The sequence below is a fragment of the Cinclus cinclus genome, chromosome 1, assembly GCF_963662255.1.
Source record: "Cinclus cinclus chromosome 1, bCinCin1.1, whole genome shotgun sequence".
Lineage (NCBI taxonomy): Eukaryota > Metazoa > Chordata > Aves > Passeriformes > Cinclidae > Cinclus > Cinclus cinclus.
Genome location: NC_085046.1, coordinates 130,673,273 through 130,696,122, shown reverse-complemented (window position 1 = coordinate 130,696,122; position 22,850 = coordinate 130,673,273). Strand labels below are relative to the sequence as shown.

General features: G+C 36.1%; 1 protein-coding gene across 1 annotated transcript in view; it reads right to left on the bottom strand.

Moving 5' to 3' along the window:
• VPS13B (vacuolar protein sorting 13 homolog B) overlaps window positions 1-22,850 on the bottom strand; it is a 429,974-nt gene that overhangs the window by 120,603 nt on the left and 286,521 nt on the right. The window contains exon 33 of the mRNA XM_062490506.1: window positions 22,644-22,787. Within this exon, the coding sequence (XP_062346490.1) occupies window positions 22,644-22,787 (144 nt within the window). The remainder of the gene's footprint in view (window positions 1-22,643; window positions 22,788-22,850) is intronic.

Genomic DNA, 22,850 nt, shown 5'->3' with positions numbered 1-22,850 from the left:
AGAACCATTAACTAGCTGAGATTTTCTTTGAAAAGGTTTTTGCCAGCTCTGGTTACAATCTTTTCAGATTCACTCATGTACATATTTTTCAAATAACCAATAAAATTCTTTGCGGCTGTTTTCTATGGCAGACTCATATCACTGACTTGTAAATGTGATATCACTTCTAGTGCTGCCTCTGTAAAAATAACTAGAGACCATTTTAATGAATCACTACACTGTGAGCCAAGAAATCCTCATTCCTCCTTATATCCTAGCAAAGTCTGGCTATTTACACCTCAGTTTCTCTGCCTGGTAAACTATAAAGTCTTCCACCCATATCCTGCACTGATGGCACTTTCAAAATTGGTACAGATGGTTTCATTGCTCATGTATTGAGGACAAGCAGAAAGAAAGGATGGAGCTGTGAAAAGATCTTGCTGTATAATTTCATGAAAATGCTGCTTATAACTAAGTTGAGGGCATATGCTGCTAAACCCAGCAACTTTTAATTGCTAGACAGACAGCAGTTAAGTCTGATGAAAAATATTTTCAGAAAGCATGATTCAGTAGTGAATGACACTCTTATGGTTACTACATGATATTCTCTTGTTCTCCTCTATGCAGCAGAAATTTCTGCAGCTACCTGACATTTAGGTTATGCATGACTTGGCCAGAGGGAATAAAACCCGGCGTCATCCACTAAGTGACAACCTTCTGGGGAGAAAAGCATCACATGTGTATGACAAAGTGGAGGAAGAGGTCACAGTACTTCTGGTTTCTGAATGGATTCTCTCTTCTCACACCTAAACAGATTTTAGTTGAAGCCTAGTTCTTTTCCTGTACTTCTTTTTATCATTAAGTATTTATTAAATGTTCTGGTCTATGCAAAGTACCTCTAGGAAAGTAAGAAAGTAGCTCTGCCTTCATCCCCAGTCAGACTACAGGTTCTCTGTGCAGACTGCTGCAAGGGTGCTAATTGGTCCCAACTGCTCAGTTTCCTGTTATGCGGACATTCAACTACAGAAACTTTACTGAGACCCCAAATCAATTCATGCAGGTCACTGAACAGCAGGTCACTGAACAGCACTCAGAAGGCAATTCCTGCTCAGTATTAAGCAGTATGGAATATGAACCAGTGCCCAAAAGGTGAAAGACACCATATCCTGTTACTGTTTTCCATGCCACCCAGCTCCACAATGAAACTTTGACCTACGTATGGTCTTACCACATATATTATAAAGGTTGAAACATGTGAACAATGATTTGCAAGACAACTGTACATAACACAACTGGGTACAAAATAGAAGTGCTGAAACTTCTTGCATGAATGCCAGCTCAGTAGAGCATCAAGCCTTCCAACCATGTTTCAAAGTTAACCTGAAGATATGCTTAGTAATAAACACAGGGAACATCTGGGTGTTCCTCTAATGGGATAAGAAGATGAGAGTCTCAGTATAACAACTCTAAAAAGATTCTTTGCTGTACTATGGAATAAATGGGCCAATGCTTTAAAGATGTCAAGAACAGCAATATCATCTTGCTGTTAGCAAATGTAATGGTAACATTTATCATTGGGCTGTATGATATCAATTCTCTTACTCTTTACATAACCCATTTAAAATGAACAATAAAAGTTTTCTTTAATTAGCTACTGGTGTGCATTAACATGATCATGATTAAACCATAAAAACCAACCGTACATTACTCTGGTCCCCTATCCCATGTGTTTTAAATTATTTTAGTTGAAAATGTACTTTGAGTCCCTTTTAAAAGTTCGACCTTCTGCTTTCAGAGAATTAAATGCATATTACTATAGTGGAGAAGATAATGTTTCAGACCTCCAGGCATATATTAAACACACTGGCAGCACATTAGACAAAATGCTTTACTTATTAGATACTTCCTATTCTAAACAGTGTCATCAAAGGCTAAAAACAAAATCCATATAAAAGCTGCACAATGCTTCCACACAGAACCTGTGCCAAAATCCCTGTACTTTCCAGCTAATGAGGAAAGGATGTGTACTCTTAACATATGAATGTAAGATTTTCCAAGCATTCACTTTAGGAAACAGGACTATTGATTCCACATGGCTTATGTTAAATGAAACTGTATTGGTAAAATAACCTTTAAGATATTTGGCATGATAACTATAATTAAACAGTATTCAAAGGAATAAAACAAAAGGGAATTTGGTTCCACAATAGCTAATTAAAATAAAATGAAAAAACACAGCATGTCATCTATCAAGATAAATTGTTATTGTTTAAGAACTATTTAAATACTGTTAAAATATACTTTTAGATAAAATCTGAAAGGACTGGAAAAATATTTGTGGTTTAAAAATGAATAGTTTGGTGAAGAAAAAAGTATAGGACCCTGAAATTTTAAGCTGAGATAATAGCTTTAAAGCTTTGAGCATAACCAGATGGTACTTAAATCAGAGGTATTCTACAGTTTCACTGTTAGAATAAGTTGCAATATGGAAAGGTTTTCAATAGCTAGGAAAAACACATCAAGATGATAGTTTACTTCTTAGATCACTTCAGTGAATTTTCTTTCACAGTTATATATCCTATCAATACTACACACCATAGAAAAGGTGTTGAAAGCTACACTGGTAGCTGGGGAACTGTGGTTAATTCTTCCTTTTCATGTGTTGAGATAGGTAACTTGACTAGCTTAACCTCTTGAGTTCACTAGGGCACATGGCACATATATCTATCAAGAAAAAGGACATGGAAATGGCCTGTCCTATAGAACACACACAGATAAGTACATCATAAAATCAAGGATCAATAAATAGATTTGCTTTTCAACATTGGTGAGCAGTCCCATCTAAGGTCACTGCAATTTTAACTAGGGTAAGTCTTATTTATTTTCCATTTCTGATCACAGTACATAGATGGAAGTGATGCCTTGAAAGTTTTTATACTATAAAGAGCAGGAAAAAAAACATCAAGGTAAACACACGACCTAATACTTCAGACCAATAATTAACACATTTTCCAAATCAAAGAGAAGCATTTTACAAAAAATGGAAGAATTGCCATGTTATTTTTCTTAATCCCTCAAGAATTTCCAACAACAACAATGTAAGCATGTGCAAATTTCACTGTAAATATTTTTATCTTCTTTTTCTGGTACTTCACAGAATAATTCTTTAATTCATAGAATAACTGTAAGCAATATAATCTTTGGAAGTGCAGCCATTCTAGAGGAAAATATCTACATCTGCATATTTTTTCCAGCTTCTCATATTAATTATGGTCATATAATAGTAACACTATTGAAGTAAAATTTCCACTCATTTCTTAACTCTGATCAAAACCCTTCAGCCAATCATGAGCTCATGCTTCACATTACATAAGTTATGGAAAGACTCACAAGTGTGAAACCACAAAATCAAAGTGCCAATCACATCTGCTCCATCACTGTTGTATGTGACCTAGTTTTGTTCCTTTTGCTAAAAGGTAGTAATATTTACATGGAAATAAAAATCTTGCCCATTGGACAAAGTAAGTTACAGAAAAGGAATATGCTCCATTTTTGTTTTCTGTTATGCTTAAACTGGAATTACAAAGATGACACTGGATAATTTCTTCCTTTGTACTAAGTACTTAATCTACTGCATTGAGAAGTTTCCAACAGTTTAGTAATTTAGTTAATGTATCATTGTTATCTAATGGACCTTTTTTTTACCACATTGCTCTACTGAACACTCACTATAAAACAATTTTATTATGTTTTGCATATGAGTTATATGATTGAATTTAATTCTGACCATTATCAAAATTATTTTGCAAATTAACCTATGATTATCACATGAAAAATATAATGAAAGACACACATACAAACATATTTGACTATTAAGTTTTGTCCTCCAGTCTAATAAAATTCCAAATTAAAACTTCAGTCCTACTATTAAATCTACACAGATTGCTTCTACTTGTATCAATGCAACTGCAGAAAGAGTCCTTTGTAACATGAACTTAAGGCTGTCCTCCAAAAGGGAACTATTAAATCAAGCCAAAATGAGGCAACAAAAATAGCAGAGATGACTGAAGTAGTTTATTTCATAAAAGTCATATGGGTTTTTTTCCTCTAAGGAGTTATATTTTTAAGCAGAATTTGTTGCAAAACAAATGATGCCAATTTGAAGTGTAATTGTGTATATGAGCTTCTGGACCTACAGAATTACTTCAGATGGGAATTGTAGTTTTCACAGTACTGCAGGAATTACATGCAAATTGTGAAGGCAAGGAGCAATAAAAACTCAGATTCTTTGTGCAGTGTTTTCCCAGCTCTTCAAAAGTAAAGTAAGAGGCTACATTTAGTTAAACATTGATGCAAATATTCATAAATCAAAGCTGTGTTAAATGTTCCAATTGTAAAATGGATATCCAAGTGCTAAATCCTTTCTAATGCAAACAAAATTATTTTTTTCATCTTAATACAAACAATATGCTTATTTTGCTACCCTATGAAGGCCAGTAAGAAACTTGTGTTCAGTATTTTTTCTTTCCAAATAAAGGCTTTCAATTTAAAAAGACCAGGCTGAAATTTGGCGGAGTTCTTTTTTTCCACAGCATTTTTTCATTAATATTTTTACTAAAAGCATTTGGGTTTTTTGCGTTATTTTTAAAATTTAAATTAAAATCTTGAGCTCATATCTTTGCTTTTATGCAAAAAATACTGGCTTAAAACACATGTTTATTTTAGACACGGTGAGGGTTTGTTCAGTTTCACACACTTGTTTTGATCTTTTTTTCTTGGTTTATTTTTGGTTTTGCTTTGTTTGTTTTTGTTTTGTGGTGGGTTTTTTGGGGGGGAAGGGGACATTGTTTTTGTGTTTTTTTCTGTTTGAAGCCAAGAAACAGCATTTTTACATTAGAATCTTCTTGCATATTTCATCTGGACATTTTCAAAATTGAAGTTTCAAGTTGAAACTTCACCTTGATTTTTCACACGTACATATGGCACGTATGGGATGACCACAGGATCAGGCCCAGCCAGCAGAGGTTTAGGAAAGGTCTAAACCAAGCTGATCTCCTTTTATGACCAGGTGACCTCCCTAGTGATGACTGCTGATGCAGTCCAACTGGACTTCTCCAAGATGACATCAAGGTGCTGGAGTGCATCCAGAGAAGGGCAACAGAGATGGTGAAGGGTCTAGAGAGTAAATCCTACAGGGAGTGACTAAGGGAGGTGGGTTTGCTTAGTCTGGAGAAGAGGGAGCTCAGGGGAGACCTTATTGCTCTCTACAAAGGCTTAAAGGAATTGTACCAAGGTTGGAGTAAGCCTTCTCTCCCAAGCAAATACTGAAAGTGCAGGAAAACACATTCTCAAGCTGTGCCAGAGGAGGTTCAGTTTGGACATCAGGAGGAATTTCTCCACTAAAACTGTGCTTAAGCATTGGAATGGGCTGCCTAGGGAAATGGTGGAGTCACCATCCCTGAAGGTGTTCAAGAACAACTGGACATGGCACTTAGTACTATGGTTTAGTTGCCATGGTGGTGCACGGCCAAAGGTTGGAATCACTGACTTTGACCTTGGAGGTCTTTTCTTACCTTATTGATTGTACTGTTCTATGACAATCTCTAAAATTTCAGTAACAAGGTTTCAGTATCAGACTAATTGTACCAGTCTCAGCTTTGGGTCACATTTCTATGCAGTTTAAATACTTTAATTATATTAAATATGGAAATATTAGAAATATAATTCACTGTTATGACTTCTGAAAATGAGAAATTTAACAGTTATTTACTCCCATTGGAGTAAATTTGAATATTCTCCCATTGACTAATATTTAGCATTCTGTAAAATAAATTGAAAGATGCAGGAGGAAAATGCCAAATACCTGGCAATAATTCAAAGTGGCATTCAACAAAGCTTCAGAAGAGAAATTTAGGCATCATCTTATAAGAGGGGATGAATGAATGTATGAACAACAAAAAGTCATTATTGTAATGTGGAAAAGTAACTTGGTACTTGACTTTCATAATACAGACTCTGTCCTCAGCCTCTTAAACGAGCAGGTATACAGTTAAATAAACTATTCCCAGAGTCAAATGGTACGATTTTTTTCTTAATATATATTAGATACTTTATCCATTTTGAGCATTTTAAAGGCAATTAAAATAACTAAATCCACAGCCGATTAAAAGATTTCATGTACAAATGCTGCCTAACTAAACAAACTTCATTCTACATTATTTCCAGTAATATAAGTCAGACTGAGTCAGCGTACATGCCATGAACAAAAAAATCCACAGGAGTCTCCAGTGAGAAATATCCAAATGCTGGCACACTGCTGCTCACTGTTGCTTCAAACATGTGCTGGGATCTTGAGTGCCTCAGGTTTTAAAGCTGCTAGATGTCTGTAAAATTATTTATCTGTACCTTACTGACTTTTTTTTTTCCCTAGGTTACTGCATCTCACCAGCATCAACTTGTACCGAAACTGATCTTTGACTAAACCATGTTTCAATTTGTTGAGAATATTTTAAAGACTACCTGAGGAAGTAAAGCACATGAAATGACATGTGAACTAAAACCTATAAAATCAGGAATTCCAGAATATATTTTTTTGGTAATAACGCCATAAAAATACCCCCATTTTTAGCAAGTTGTTTGTCTCAGCCTTGGTGTACAATTCCATGCCAGACGGAATTTGTGTCTCCTTGTTTGTGCCTTAAATGACAGTAAAACAGCCAGTTCAGGGTCTTGAAGTATCCAAAAAAAAAATAATCCCAGAAAGAAAAAAACAACAAGCCAACCAAACAAAAAACCTGAAAAAAAATGTACTTGTTATTTTGGCCTGTTCTGTTTCCTTCACTCATTCACTGTACGATACAAAGCAGTGAAGGAAAAGAACAGACCATGGCAGCTCGTCTCGGATTAACTCATGTCTCAAAATTGCATCCTAGATCATGCTCACTGGACTTGTTTAAAACAATTAAAACAAAGAAAAGAATCATGGCATTGGAGCAGGACTGAAAGGTCCAAAAGAGGACCTCTGGAAGCCACCTTCAGGGTGGGTGACACATGGAGCTGCATCTTCAGACATCCCGAACCCATGAGGCCTGGCAGCTCTCCAGCCCCCTCAGTCTCTCCATGCTCAGAGACTGCTCCAAAGAACCCAGCACTCGAATCATGGTGAGATTTGACTTTATACCTCACTGGAAAATCAGTGGAGAACTATTGTGAAACACATCCTGCAGCAGTCTGACATTTTCAAAGCTTTTATCTGAAGTGCTACGATTCCATTGGAGCCATTCAAACTGTGGGATGGCAACAACATTGAATTCCATTAGCAAGCCTAGATAGAGACAGTTTACAAAATTTACTTCTTAAAGAAAAGCACTTCTGACCTTTACATCTTCTATATGGTATTACTATGATGTACTATAATAAAGATGCAAAAAGACTGCATATATTACTGAATATTGTTTACACATACCGTTTTTCCATAAAAATGTTTTACCAGTTTTGGGCCATGAAGTTCCTTTCTGTTCACTAACCAAATGCTGCTTTTTTGGTTTTGTGCTTTTTTGTTGCTCAGTGTTGTTAAAATACTTTCCTAAGCTTTATTCTACGTATAATTTTTTTAACTGGCCATAAATTCATCTGCTGTGGTGGGCTTGCTCACAGACATACCTGGGAAATGACCCAGTGAACCACTCAAACAAGACCAGTCTACTCAGAAATTACACTGTACCACAACGATTCAATAGAAATACAGTGGATAAAACTTCCAGATGTTCAATAGGTAATGAACACTTGTGTTCATCTTGTGTATCTCTTGTGTGGAGAAGGCACTGTTGCCTTTATAATGAACTTTATTAAGAGAATGTAGAACAGTTATGTGCCCATCTCCCACTGAAAAAGTAATAGTTTGGCAGATGATTTATTTGTGATTCTGAATTTCTCCTCTTCTGCTCCTGTTTTGGAAGGCAAAGAATCAGCCAAAAAGGATGACCTGTAGGGACCAGATAGCCTATCTTAGCAGAAAATCAAAAAAGACATACAAACTACTGCAAGAAAACAGGTGAACTGATGCAAACACATAAACCTAATTATCCCTGTAGCTCTGTGAAGAAAAAAAATGCCCAACTTTCTAAAATAATGTCTTGAATCACTGGTCTTCAGACAAATATCAGTTTTATGAAACTTGTAGACAGGATCCCCACTCAGTAAAGCTAACAGATTTTCAGTTTTAGGGATTCTCTAATTCAAACAGCTCTCCAATTGTCCGAAATAATGGTCACTGATAATTTCTGAGAACACTTAACTAAGTCATTATTCCTCCAGTGTTTTGATGGAGAAAGTTAAAATTAGTGGAAACCTTTACTTAGGATGAGTCAAGAGTGAAGCTTCCAGTCTTGATTCATACAATGAGTCACAGGTAATCTAGGGGGAAGGTACAGTCTCAGTGAAATAAGAGCTGGAAATATTGCCTAGGAGCACGCACTGAGGAAAAAAAGTGGTAATATGCAAGATTATTAAGCAATCCCATTAAGCACAGCAGAAACACCAAAGCTGCATACTATATATAAGCAACTGAGAACTTTAAAATGTCTTCTCTCTAAAAAGGTACTGGCAGCCAATTATCTGCAGAGATAAGTTCAGAGAAATTAGAAATAGATGCAAATCTGAATTTGATTCAGCACATGTTATTAGCATCATATGCATGACTCATGCCAATCTTTTATCACAATCATAATCTATGATTTCACCATTTGATACAGCAACCAGTAACTCAATCAGAGGGAAGCTAGCTATAAAAATGGAAGTATTGTCCTACTCTTTTACCTCTTCCATACTCATGAGAAACACTTTGCAATGTAAGTCAGTGTGACAACTCTTCTCTCTAAATGGGAATACTAACAATACCAGATTGTATCATAATTATCAAAGCCACAGACCCTATGCATGTACTTTGTAGCCCTGTCACCAAAGTATGACACTACACTAAAAATTAGTTCACTGTAATATTACTAGATTGGCTTTTGTAATAGGTGGCAGAATAAAATGAACATATTAGAAAGAAATTCAATACAGCTAGGCTCTTTGTTATCCTTCCACTCTGAACACTGCGTGTCCATGAAGAAACACTACTACTTTCTCTGTCCCATGCAACCACAATTCAGTACAATCTCCAAATGTTCAAGACAAGTGGAAAATTATTACTACTGACACAAGTGAACTTCCCTGTAAGCAAGACACAGAACAAAACGAATTGTTGGGATTCAGAGAGGCTCAGAAGCCCACACAATGCCAGAAATTAATGTTGATGACCAGGGGAAGGATATTAACATTCAGAAACTATGGTCTACCTATGCAATCCTCAACTGAAATGTAAAGTTCGAATTATACTCTTCCATTCAAAATATCTAGTTTTAATTCAGGTATCTCAAAATTCTCATAGCATGACTATGAATGCAACTTGTACAGCATTGCAAGGCAATGAATGCAACTGCAAAGCAATACACAATGTTAAAACACACCACTTGCTTAGATTTGAAGTAAAAACAAAATTGTGCATTTCTAAAAATTCCAGGCTAACACAGAACTCAGATCTACGGTCACGAGAGGTTTTTGCTGTGTGAAACTTCTGTGCATGTGTGTGCACCTACATACATGCTTAGGTCCTTCTGAGTAAATCCTCACGTGTTTTGTCTTCACGTCTGCAAAATGGACCCTTCCTCATAAGGTTTCCTGCTTTAGTGTGAGTTTACTTCATCCCTAAATCTATATTTATTTTTATTTTAATTGAAAAGGAAGATTTCTGCTTTGAAGATTCTTAGAAAAATCACATAATCCATTTTCTCAGCATAAGAACAGCATCTAAGTTTCCACTGGAATGAGAATGTTTGCTCATATGAAGCATCAAGAAGTACTGCACAGTCCTTCAGAAAGATACCTTCCCACCAGTTTTGGCAACAAAATCAAATGATGAGACAAAGCTTCCAAAGAACGGAAACAGGGTATGGCAATGACTCAAGATACTGGCAAGAACGTTATTTTGATAGTGTCCTTGAACTAACCAAAATATCTGTTATTTTCAGGAAAACATCCGACAAGCGGCTATGTGGGAGCCCAAGTACTGTAAATCGACCAGGAAAATGATGCAAGTATTATTCAGCTATTCCAGCTAAGGGTTTTTATTGGCATTCTCAGAAAGTTGTGTTTTTGGCACTCTCTCTGACACTACTGAGCTACAAGATTATGTTTAAAACCTATGAGCCAGCTCAATGGTAAATATCATCAGAAGACTTTAATGTCATACACATTTCAAAAGATTTAGCTATTCTACAAATTTTAACAGCTCCATAAAATAATTAAATCTAGTAAGCCTACTTACTAAGTGGATTAGATTAATCTGTGGAACAATCTTTACTAAGAAAACGAAGTTATGCATGGTGCAAATTTGCTCCATCAACTCTATGCACATGTATGTCTTAAATGTGTTAACTTTTTTTACATGTCTACATACTATCATATATTTGAAAAAAACACATAGATGTGTATAGCTTCCTTTTACCTGTCAAGGTTTCAGGTCTCTAACATTAGCAGAAATAGAAAATGTATGCCAACTTACAATTAAATATTCTCTATCCTACAAAGCTGCTGCTACAGAACATAGATCTACAGATTTAGATTAAACTGAATCAGATGCCATATTTTCTGTGGTATATGTATATACTGTGGTATAATGAATAAAAACTTCTGATTTTAGATTTGCTTTTTTTTTTAGCTTTAAAATTATAGTTATAAAAAATTAGTTATAAAATTACGAAAGTATAGAACATCACTAATTCTGCTCAGCATACAAGTGCTTGCAAGTGTTACAAGGATACTGTTGCACCTCCGACTCATGCAAATTAATTTCACAGGAAACAGGAACCACATAACTCTGTCAATAACACAACCTGGAACCCCTGGACAACTTTTGATGCTATATATAAAAAAGGCTGTGCTCCTTAATGTTTAAACTCACTACTAATTAAAAGAAAACTTATTCATGTAGGTATTTCTGTCACTTTTCAAACAGTAGGTAAAACTCATGAATATCTGACACAGTGAAGAATTTGTGAAAAAATAGCCATATTTGTTTCCTGACAAAATCTCAGGCATGAGTAATGGAATGTATCATTCTACTAGACATTCTCAGATGATACAATATTACCTGAATCAGAAAACAGACTTTGGGTGGCCAGAAAAAATTGAAAAATTAGGATGGCAGCCAATGTAATCACCAGCAGTACACTTAGAAATGCCTCCTTGCTTAACAAACAGGATAATACTAAAGTGAAATTCTGTCCTAAAGAAAGTCAATATGAAACTAAGCAGCATATTTATCCCTAGATGATCAGCCAGTCTATCACAAACTACACAAGTGACTGAACAGTGAATACTGCCTATGACTGAACAATGGCTTTCCCTCAGTGGCAATACCTGCTTTGATTTGTCACCACACATCTCCTGTTTTTTAACAAAAGAGATTTAAAATTATTTAATATCAAGACTTCTATTCTGCTTTCTAATTTGGCTGAGGACATGAAAATTGCATACTGTTTGAGGAAGACATACAGGGTGACTGTATTAGATTTATTTACTTGTAGAAATAGGTTAAAATGCATGAAAAAATAGTTTCTTGTGAGAGAATGCCAGGAAAAAAGAAGTGAGGATTCTTCTCATAAAGAAAACAGGGAATTTCAAATCTAAATTGCTCACTGCGCTCTGACTATACCTTCAATTAATTCTTTACTGGCTTCTACCCTTTCCCTTTATATTTCTCGACTTTCTCTTTAAGGAAAAAAAAAAAGGCAACCTTATTTTGCTTTAAAATGAAGGAAATTACAGAATTCATGTGTTTACAATTCCTGTCAAGGAACAAGTTTTCCACAATACCTAGCAGGTGATGTTCCATGCAGGGAAGAAACCCTAACTAGTGCTGTCTAAAGGTGATGCCACAGCATCAAACTCTTCGGTATACAAGCATTAGATGACTCAAAGGAGAAGATTAGTTGAGATCAAAGAATGCAGAACCCTCAGTCTCACACCGTGTGACCCAACACTGCAACTTTCCTCTCCTTGTCAGAGGCTTTAGCAAATCATCACTGTGACACATGCAATGGCCATACTGTGAGAAAGTCCAAGCACGTGTTCTCTCACACTTCTCTTCAGGGTGAGTTTGAGTCTTGCCTTCAGTGATTTTGTCCTGCACATATGCCAACAACTAACTATATTTGCTATCCATGGCAAACCTATAGCAATTCTTACACAGTTCATGGTTTTCTAATATTGTTCTTCCCTGAAAATGAACCAATATAATTTATTGCATGTATTCTAATCTAAAGGTTTGAATTTTGAACCTTTTTAATAGGAATATTTTTATTATCTCTGTAATGAATATTACAGATTATTTTGGTCAAAACAATAAATGATCAGAAATGGTGAAGTTTTAAATTAACTTTATGTGCCATTTAGTTATTATTTTACTTAGATAAGAAAGCACAATGATATTGATGGTAATGATAATAATTCACAAGTTATCTTCGAAATATTGCTAGGCAGAGTATGGATTACAGAGATTGGAACACAATCTTTATGTTTTTTAGACTATTTCACTAAGAGTGGTATGAGACAATAAATGCGATTCATTGAGCAGACACAAGAACATCTGGTTCAGATAATCAAGAACTGTTGGTTAAAAAGAAAAAAAAGTGGACTGAGCCCCCATTTGCACTTAAAACTTATGTAAAAATTATTCTACCCCATTATGCTCTATGTTAAAACATTTGGGAAAACAGCAAAACAAAAAAAACTCCCTAAATCTTGAGTCTTTAACTAGTATTGATGAGAACATAGAGGAAAACCAACACTTCCAGGTTTTTTCCTGTCTCACTGTAACTTTTTAATCTTGCTGTTATAATTTATTTTTTTCCAGAAAATAACAACAATCCCTATGAGATGTTTTCCCATTAGATTTGCTCCAGCATGGGAGTCTTTAAACACTATTGATATGAGGCTTCACAGTATTCTAGTGAAATACTTGTATTTTTCCTTTCATTAACAATACAAAATATCCTTTTGTGTTGAAGCAAGGAATATTTGGAAGAATGCTATTTATTAAATTCTTTATAGATTATTGTATTGGGTAAATTCCTCCCCACCTACATTTTGTGTGAAATCTTGATGTGCAAGAACATTTTATCACCTTCATTTAAGTGGTCACAGAAAACATTAAGGAAAATGTCACAGAAACTGGTCTTGAATTATGAAGTGCTTAAACAGCTATCAAACACAACTTTCCATTTATTCCCCTCCACAAAGTTTGTGTTCTTGTGGACACCAAAAATCAGCAGGAAAAACTGGTGTCTTCCTAGCAAAAAGGAAATACACTTTTAATCTGTAATTTCAAGTCTGGTTTTACCATACTAAGAATTCTTTACCTTGTTTAATGTTTGTTGATCTTTCTCAAGGACATAAGTCCAAATGCTAATTGAAGAGATATTTCATTGTAAGATAAAAACATTCCTAACTATATCAAAGAGAAGACTATGAACACTTTTTTCCCCTTTAACTTTGTATTTGCAGAATCTAAGGATACAGATCTCTTCAAAGAGCCATTTTCATTGCAACAATCGGTTTGAAACATTCTTTTTTCCCCTTGTAATTTTGGGAGAGAAACTAAAGGTCACATCTTTACAGCAAAACAGATTTTCCTTTGTCTCCTACTTCTTAATTTTCTCTTTTCACATTCTAAGGACATTTAACAGATTGACATGAAGTGTAATTCTTCCTTATCAAAACTTTGTGAGCTTTTAGTTAATGGAAGTTGCTGTCTTTTACAAATCCATCTGGGATGTACAAGACATAGTCTCAATTTGAAGGACACAGAAATGGCCTCACTGTGCAGGAATGAAAGCATAAGACATTTCCTAACTCCAGTGACACAAATTAGAGCTACTTTGGGGAACTCATTATGGTATACGCTTAGAAACTACAGCTTTCTGCAATCCTTCTCAACTGTGAAAATGCTTCTCTGGATATATTCCATTCTTTCCAAATCCATAAATACAACACAGTGAGAATAACCAAGTCTAATTTTAAGCTAACCCTTGTCAAGTGGCTTGAGACTCTAAGTATTTCAAATCAAAATAATCCAAATTTGATTATTTTCTCTTTACTTTGTTACTTCATTTCTGGTATCTGAAACTTTACATTTTGTAACCTAGTCAGAAGTTTTATAATAGCTTACTTTCTGAAATGTACGATTATTTAAAAATGAAGCTACAGTTACTAACTGTTCATTCAAAAATGCAATCCACAAATCCTAGGTAAAGAGATTGTTGCTAACAATTTTATCAATGAACTGAACATATTAATTCCAGCTGCAATAAATTTATGATTCTTCAATTAAGGTGGTGAAGATCCACCAGAAAGCATCTACCATCCCAGGAATCAAAGTTATGGTACTACATGCTGCGTGATCTGCTATTCCCAGGAATGGAAATTCAAAGCTCTAAAACATGGGCAGAACTGAGCAGGTATGCAAGACCCAATCAGTAATTGTGCAAGCTACAAGAAAAACAAAATTGTCTTAGAAATATTTTGTTGGTTTTAATATTTATTGTTTGTCGGGCATTAATAATACCATAGACTAAGTTTGCTTTGTTTTTACTCATGACAACAAATATCAAATGCATAATGAAAAAAGTTTTGAAACACTCAGGAAGTTATCTTTACACAGCATTAGTTTTTTTAATGTGCCAACACATATTAGGATATCAAGATGTACCTAAATTCAACTGATTTATATAAAATACAAAAACCAAGACTGTTGTGGCTTTTCAACACTGATCACCTTAGATTTCAGTAATTCAAAGACAAAAGATAAACAGCTTCTTCAAAAGAAAGTGGCAAATTGAAATGCTAACTCCTCAAAGTTTCAACGTACTAAAAATACTTCCAATTACGCAAGCTTTCCATAAGAATATTATCCAGTCAATACAGCATCTGTGCAACATGTGGATCTGCCATTTCACACTTTGATTGTCTGGCTTCTTAAGTAGTATTATCTGGAACTTGTTTTACTGGTTTTCTGACCGCTATTTTTTTCTAAGCAAAATAAAAATGGAAAACAAATTTATGCTTGTGTTCAACAATTTTTTTTTCATTTTTCGCACAAGTTATTAATAACCTTGAGTAAACTGTAGTAAAATTGCTCATTACTGAAAAGTTTGCTCTGCTAAAGTATCATCAGCAAGAAAAAATGCTATGAACTCCATTAGCTATCATTCTTTCAAATTTTATGTGTGATACAACTATAACAGCACTTTTGTACATACATCCTGCTGACCATGTTCTTTATCTTACAGTGAAGTTACAGCAAAAACAGGTTGATGAGATTGCCATAAACAGAAATAAAAAACATAACAGTCCTACTGAGTCACAACAAAGATCTTTTTATCCTCTATATTTTATACTTTTTATGCTTTATAAAAAGTATACTTTTTATATTACTTTTTATTCTCTAAAAGCAGATATAATTGGATGCTTTGAGGCAAAGACAAATCATAATTAAAGAAAGCACAGATAAATACTTCTTCAGCATACTCTTCCAGACTTCCTGAGCCCATATTATAGGGCTTTAAAACTTATCAGAAAAGCTGATAAGCTTTAAGCCTCATCTGCAGCAGTAGAGAATGACTTACACCTTCTGCAAATATTACTGCAGTATGTCTAATGTGACAAATCAGTACACAGTCAGATTTAGCCAGGCTAAGAAGGAATCAGCTGCCAGAGATGAGTTTTCTAAGCCTTCTCCCTTTTGGATGTTTCTCAGCTATTAACTAGTTCACTTTAAGCACTTCCTTAATTTGTTTGGATTATCTGAGCAGACAGGAGCTGCACTTCCCCCAGTCTTGCCCATTATTGGGATGAATACAAGTAACATGCTGCTCAATTTGAAATATCCAATATTTATGGTAGTTAGACTCTAAATATAATTTTTGTGGTAAAATAACAAAATGCCAAAGTTGAAAAAACTTTTGCTCCCCCCGAGTATTAATATAATTTATTCAGGAAGTTGATGGGTTGCAATTTATCAGAACACAGGAGTTTGCCCTATGGAATATGTCACACCTGCTGGTGGGTTTACACAGTGATTGGCTATGAGCCAGTTCTAGAAGCAGAAGATCATCTGCCAAGGTGACAAACACTGCTGAAGCTAGTACTTATGCAGCCTAGGATGAGTGCTCAAAGGTCAAATTCTTAAAAGCAGGCTTTAACAAAGCAGAAAACATCAGCCACCATACTGGCTGACGGAATTTCTGAAAAAAACAAAGATGTCTCCACACCCGGTTTCTCCCGTTTTTGCTGGACACTTCCCCCAGGGGAATGACAGCTTGTGCCCATTGCCTATTGGCTCTGACTGCACATTATGCTTGATATCAGCTAAGAAGAAAAATTCCAATCAGACACTTCAAGTCCCAGATCATTCTTTGTGGGACTGTTTTGCCTGCACATCTGAGTCCATTCTTCATCAGCTCAGTTGTTAAACACAGTTGCTCCTGTACTTTAACAAGTAATTTTTTTTTTCATGTATTTTGTGGAGGAAAGTAACTTCTTAAGCATCAAATTTGTGCAGGATCTACTGCATTCTAATGGCTAGCAACACAAAAATATATCAGCAAGTACCTTGAGGAAACTCTGGAAGGCCTCTTCACTACTTAGGCAAAAATAAAACAATGCCAGCCAGGGGCATTGGGTCTGGGAGAGATCCAAAACAGGGACAATTTTTTCATTTCTATTTAAAATCTGAGAAAATATTTCCATATTTTCAAAAACTGACTGTTGAGTGCTATATTCCTCACTGCAATTAGAAACTTGCAAATATGCATGATTGAAGGAAAAGATGATGAGTTTGGCTACTCTTTCAAGAAAGAATGATATTTTTATTAATATATAAGATACCCATCCTAATTTCAGACTGTATAGAATGGCTATGGATTTGAAGCCTATGGAAACGTACATTTGGGCTAGCAGAAAATAAACAAACAAGACTACATAACCTGACAAATAGGGATGTGACAAAGTGAGCACTGGCTGAATGGCGGGTCTCAGAGAGTTGTGATCAGTGGCACAGGGTCTATTTGGAGGCCTTTAACTAGTGGTGTCTCCCAAGGGTTGGTCCTGGATCCAGTCTTGTTTAACTTTTCTTCTCTGACTCGGACGAAGGGGCAGATGCCTCCTCAGCAAGTTCACTGATGGCACAAAGCTGGGAGGAGCAGCTGGTGCCCCAGAGGGCTGTGCAGCCCTTCAGAAGGACCTCAGCAGGCTGGAGACATGGGCAGAGAAAAACCATCTGAAAATCAAAGGCAAATGCAGGTCCTGCACATGGGGAGGAATAACCCCAGGGACCAGTACAGGATGGGGGTGACCTGCTGGGAAGCTGCTCTGCAGAGAAGGTCCTGGGGGTGCCAGTGGACAAAGAAATGGCCCTTGTGGTCAAAAATGCCAAAGGTATCCTGTGGTGCACTAGAAAGAGCATTGGCATCAGGCTGAGGGATGTGATCCTGCCCCTCTACTGAGCTCTGGTGAGGTCTCACTGTGTCCAGTTTTGGGCTGCTCAGTACATGAGAGATGTGGAGCTCTTGGAGTGAGACCAATGGAATGCTATGAAGATGATGAGGGGGTCCTCAATTATGAGGAAAGGCTGAACAGCTGGAGCTATTTAAGAATGACTTGAGAGGAGATGACTGAGAAGGGAGTATACCAATTCTATCAGTATCTAAAGTATTTCAAGAGGATGGAGCCAGGCTTGTCCTGGTGCTGCTGAGCAGTAACACAAGAGGCAATGAGCAGAAACTGATGCACAGGAAGTTCCACCTGAACACGAGGTTCTTTATTGTGAGGGTGACTGAGCACTGGAACAGGCTGCCCAGAGAGGGTGTGTGGTCTCCCTCACTGGAAATATTCAAGAACCATCTGGACACAATCCTGTGCCATGTGCTCTGGGATGATCCTGCCTGAGGAGGAAGGTTGGACCAGAGAACCCTCTGGGTCCATTCCAACCTTGCCCATTTTGTGATTCTGTGATGGAGGAGATAAGGAGAAATATACCATAGGGAATAAAAAGTGAGTGAATGCTTTCAATGGACATCCTCTGGAAAATATTTCAGATGTTTCAAGTTGCCTTGAATTTTAAAAACAATCATCTTCTCTTCATCTAGAGCCATAATGCTCACAGAGATATTGCAAAGATAAAGTAAGCATTTCTAAGTACCTTTTTTTGTTTTTCAAGGGAGATACAAAGCAACTGTTCTCTGCATTCAATGCCCCCAGTGTAGATAGTTATAAGACAGGAACAATATTTAGTAAAAACTTAAACAAATTATTTTTGTATACATCAGTTGTTTTTTTTTTTTTTCAAAATCTAGCCTTAATCTCAAGCTTATTGGAAAATAAAAGTTGATAATGACCTTTGTAACCATATTTGAGGAGTGTAACATACACTGTCTTGCAGTAAGATATGTTACCCATGCCTTCCTACATGGTCAGCAGCAGACCAAGATGTATGTTGGTTTGTACTGAATTTCTTTTTCAAAGAGGAGTTCTTAGGTTTTCTGCTTCTAAATGATAGTGTGACAAATAAGTCTTGCCAAAAATCTCCAGGTGGTAAGTGATGGACAACAGGAAACAGATTTGCCAGATGAAGAAATATTCTCCTTGAAAATTCACCTGCTTTATCACTGATCAGCAGCAAAACTAGTTATCATTTATACTGGAAATACTTTTACCAGGATATTAAAAAAATTCTTCTAAGAAGGAGGAAATGTGGCTCTTTTACTGATATTTCACCTGCAATATTAGATGTATCACTGAACAAAATCAGGACATTAATGGCACTTCACTCTTATATTTGTATTTCATTTCTCAGCACTTCTGTTTCTGTTCTCCATGTGTAGGTATTATATATTCTTCTTCTAAGAATTTGGCATATATTAATTTTGAAAAAGTGAATAATTACAAAAAGGAAGCAACATTCTTTGCCCCTCAGGTAATCTATCAAATACCACATATGTGTCCTTACTCTAAAGCTGTCAAGTAGATCAAAGCAATATTCTTTGCAATAATAGACTATACCTTATGAAGAAGTCAGTACAATAGGCCCACTGTACATCAAGGATTTATAAAACAGTATAAAGCTAGGGCTTATAATAAGTAAAAACACAGCACTGGAGACCTGGCATGAAACTTTTTACAGAATATTAAAACACTTGAAGAAAAAAGAGATTTACCCATAAATCATCACTTCTTTTTGTTTTTTTTATCTACACTAATCTTTACAGCATTGCCCTGTAAACCACCAAATACAGTCCATTTGGAAATCACACCTTTAAAGTTTAAACAAGGGGGTGCTACTTTGATGACTGTCATGCCTTACCCCAATCTGATTGCCTCTTGTGATGAGATGATTGATTCTGAGGACAGAATACTAGATAACATATGCTTTGCCATTAGCAAAGTTGACCAAGTTTAGGCAGTTTTCCACAGCTGACTTTTATTCAAGCACTCAAGTGTGAACTGAATGGACGGACTATGAGGTGGGTAAAATCCAGAGAGGGCCACAAAATCAGTAAGTAATAGTCAATGTTTCAAAGCATAGCTAAACTCCAGTTACTGAAGGACATTCCTCAAGATTTGATCATGTCTAAGGTCTTTATTGAAGACCTTGGCAATGACACAAATCATATCCAAAGAAAGGTGACACCACAATGGGGGAAGCTGTTATAGTGAGGGGTAGGGGCTGCCATTCAGAGGGATATTGCCAAAATGGAGAAATGGTTTAACAAAAACCTCATGAAGGACACAGGAAAACACAGTGTCCTGGACTTGGATGTGGCACTTGCCATAGTCTAGCTGACAAGGAAATGATCAGTCAAAATATGGACTCTATGATCTCAGAGGTCTTCTCCAATTTAAATGATTCTGTGAATCTGTGAGATGTTAAAATCCCAAATCAAAAACTGGCTGGAGGCCAATGCTACAGAATAGCTTTGCAGAAACAAACCCAAGAGTCCTGGTGGTCAACAACTTGAACATGTGATAGAAACTTTCCCTGTAGTGTGGGAGCCTGAGCATTTACAGGGAAGTATTAGCAGCAGCACAGCCACTGGATCAGAGGTGAGATGATGAGATACTTGCAGGTCAACATCTGAAGTGCTGTCCTTAGCTTTGAGCTCAACAGCAGAAGAAAAATACCAACAAACCTGAATAGGCAGGGGATCATCTGAAGGACAAAAAGGTTAAAGCACAGAATTTATATGGAGTGGGTGAGAGAGCTAAGTTTTCTCAGACAGAAAAGGAGAAGGATAAAGATGATGGAGCATCTAATTACTGATTCCATTTACTTCAAGCAGGGCTATGAAGAAGTTTAAGTCTGTTAATCTTCTCTTCAGACGGTTCTTGAAAAGGCATTTTGAAATGTTGAGAGGCAATGACTGAAAGTTTTATCAAGCAAAATTCTGAATGCATATAAAGACAAAAATATACCAAAGCAAAGGTAATTAAACACAGGACAATTATCCAGATGGTCATTCCTCTGAGGTAAAGAAAGATTTGATTGAACAACATCCTGAAAAGCCTAATCTAGCTTGGACATTAGTCTTCTTTTGAGTAAAGGAATGGTTTCCAGAAGTGTCTCCAACATAAATTATGCTCTGATTCTTGCAATGAAACAATATGCAGGTGTGAAGTATGAAAAGCTATGTGCAGAATCCTGATTTCATTCACTAAGATGAAAACAGCAGCATACAATCAGGGTATTATGTTTCTTTCTGCTGACTAAAGAAGAACCATTGGAATAATAATAAATGTGTATCTATTAGAGGATGGGGTGGCTTCACTTAGGCACATAAGAGATACACAATACTGAAGAAGAACTAGATAAAACGTAACCAACCAATGGATTTATATTTCCAGTATAGTAAATCCACATGTAGCTCTATGACTTACAAAAGACAAGGCAAACACCTTGAGACAGAAATATCCCCATTATTCATTACAGGAGATGAATACTCAGTGATGCAAGGTAGCAGTGATGCAAGGGAGTTATCAATGAAGAGCAAATAAGTATCTCAGGATGTGGTCAACAACAGGCTTTCTGAAATTCTGTAGCAAATTCCTTTAAAGCTTCTACAGTCCAAGTAAGTCATGCGGCACTTCTGCACAAAGCCAACTCAAAATTTAAATTCTTGGCATCTATTCAAATCTTCTGATTCTGTCCATTCCACTGAATATGGGAAAACAGTGCACTACAAATAATTCATTGAAGATATTTCTCTATATAATTTACATTATTCATCTCCAAAAGAGGCCCTGTGTCTGAAAAGTATCCAAGGAAAAGACAAATACACCACATTTCTTTTCTACATCTTTCATGTTTCCAAATGTTAATGAAACAATGCCCTTTGTTTCTCTCTATCCTTGGGAAGTGATAAAGGAATGGAGGGTGATGTGATGCCTAAATTAGCACAAACAGACAACTTCTGGGGTTCTGACAGGGTGAAGAGACAGGAATGTAAATAGTTTGGCTGCTCTAGAGCATTCCTCATTTCCACCCAGATTCACGTGCAATGCTGAAACTGTGAGACTCAGGAAAGGAAGGAGAAAATGTTCTCCAGGTCTCCCATTAGCCAGATTCTTGGAATAACTGACAGCATCCTGCTCAATAAATCCCTAACTCTTGTTCTTGTTCTCAATAGCTCCAACAGCCATTCCAGTGGAATTAGTGCTTTGTTATGTATTAACTCCTGCTATCTTAAAGATGCTGTTAGCCTGACTAGATTCCAGGTTTTGAAGATAAGAAATACATATTTTTTTCTTAGGGCAAAATTTTTCCCTATCTTTTGCCTTTTCTTGTTTTTTTTTTTAAACCAGCCCAGAAGTGTGAAATTTAAACTTAACAGTCTGTCACAGTGATTGGCTTTCAATACAAACAGAGGTATCAAGTTGCAGTAATAAGGAATGACAAAATTCAAGAGATGGCTGCTGATCACTAATACTCCAGACAAAAAGGAGAGATTAACTATTGAGATGAGGGATCCCTCATGATGTACCCATCAACATTCTTGCTGAAGAAGTATGAAAATATTCAGAGGTGGATTGAGTCCCTAAGACAATTGAGTCAAGTGGACTTGAGTCCCTAACACAATTAATGTGAGTAGTAGTTACTAGGCACAGAGAAAATGTTATAGTTTACTAGCTGTAGTGAAGGACAGTGTAGCATGTAAACTCACAAGAAAATACCAAAGATTCAATAAAAGTTCAACACCAAATAATCTCAAAAACCTACTTCTCAAAAATCTGTTTTCTTAATCATTTACATAGATCTCCTTGTACATAAGATGTTGCAGAACCACTAAAATGAATAATAGCATTTACTGAATAATGCTCTTGTTAACACTCATTCTATTCTTAAATCAATGTCAGAATACATTTTGAAACTGACCATACCAACAATAAAAAACATGTATTTCCTTTACCTATACAATTTTTTTCTAGATGGTACAAACACCTGCTCAGAGCTACAGCACTTTGAGATGGACTTTTTAAAAAATCCAGTTGCAAACCAGGGAAAAACCTACCTCAGTGGTGCTACTGGAAGGTTCCAGTCCAACCATATTAGCTTGTACCAGCTGCTGAAGAAGTTGCACTTGAGCCACATTGAGGAAGAAGTCCAAATTTGTTGTCATGTTCACTTCCAAAGAATGACCACAGACCAAAATTTCCTGTTAAATTAAGGGAAAATACTAGGTAACAGCTATTGGGAAAATAATTTTCAGCTTCTATAT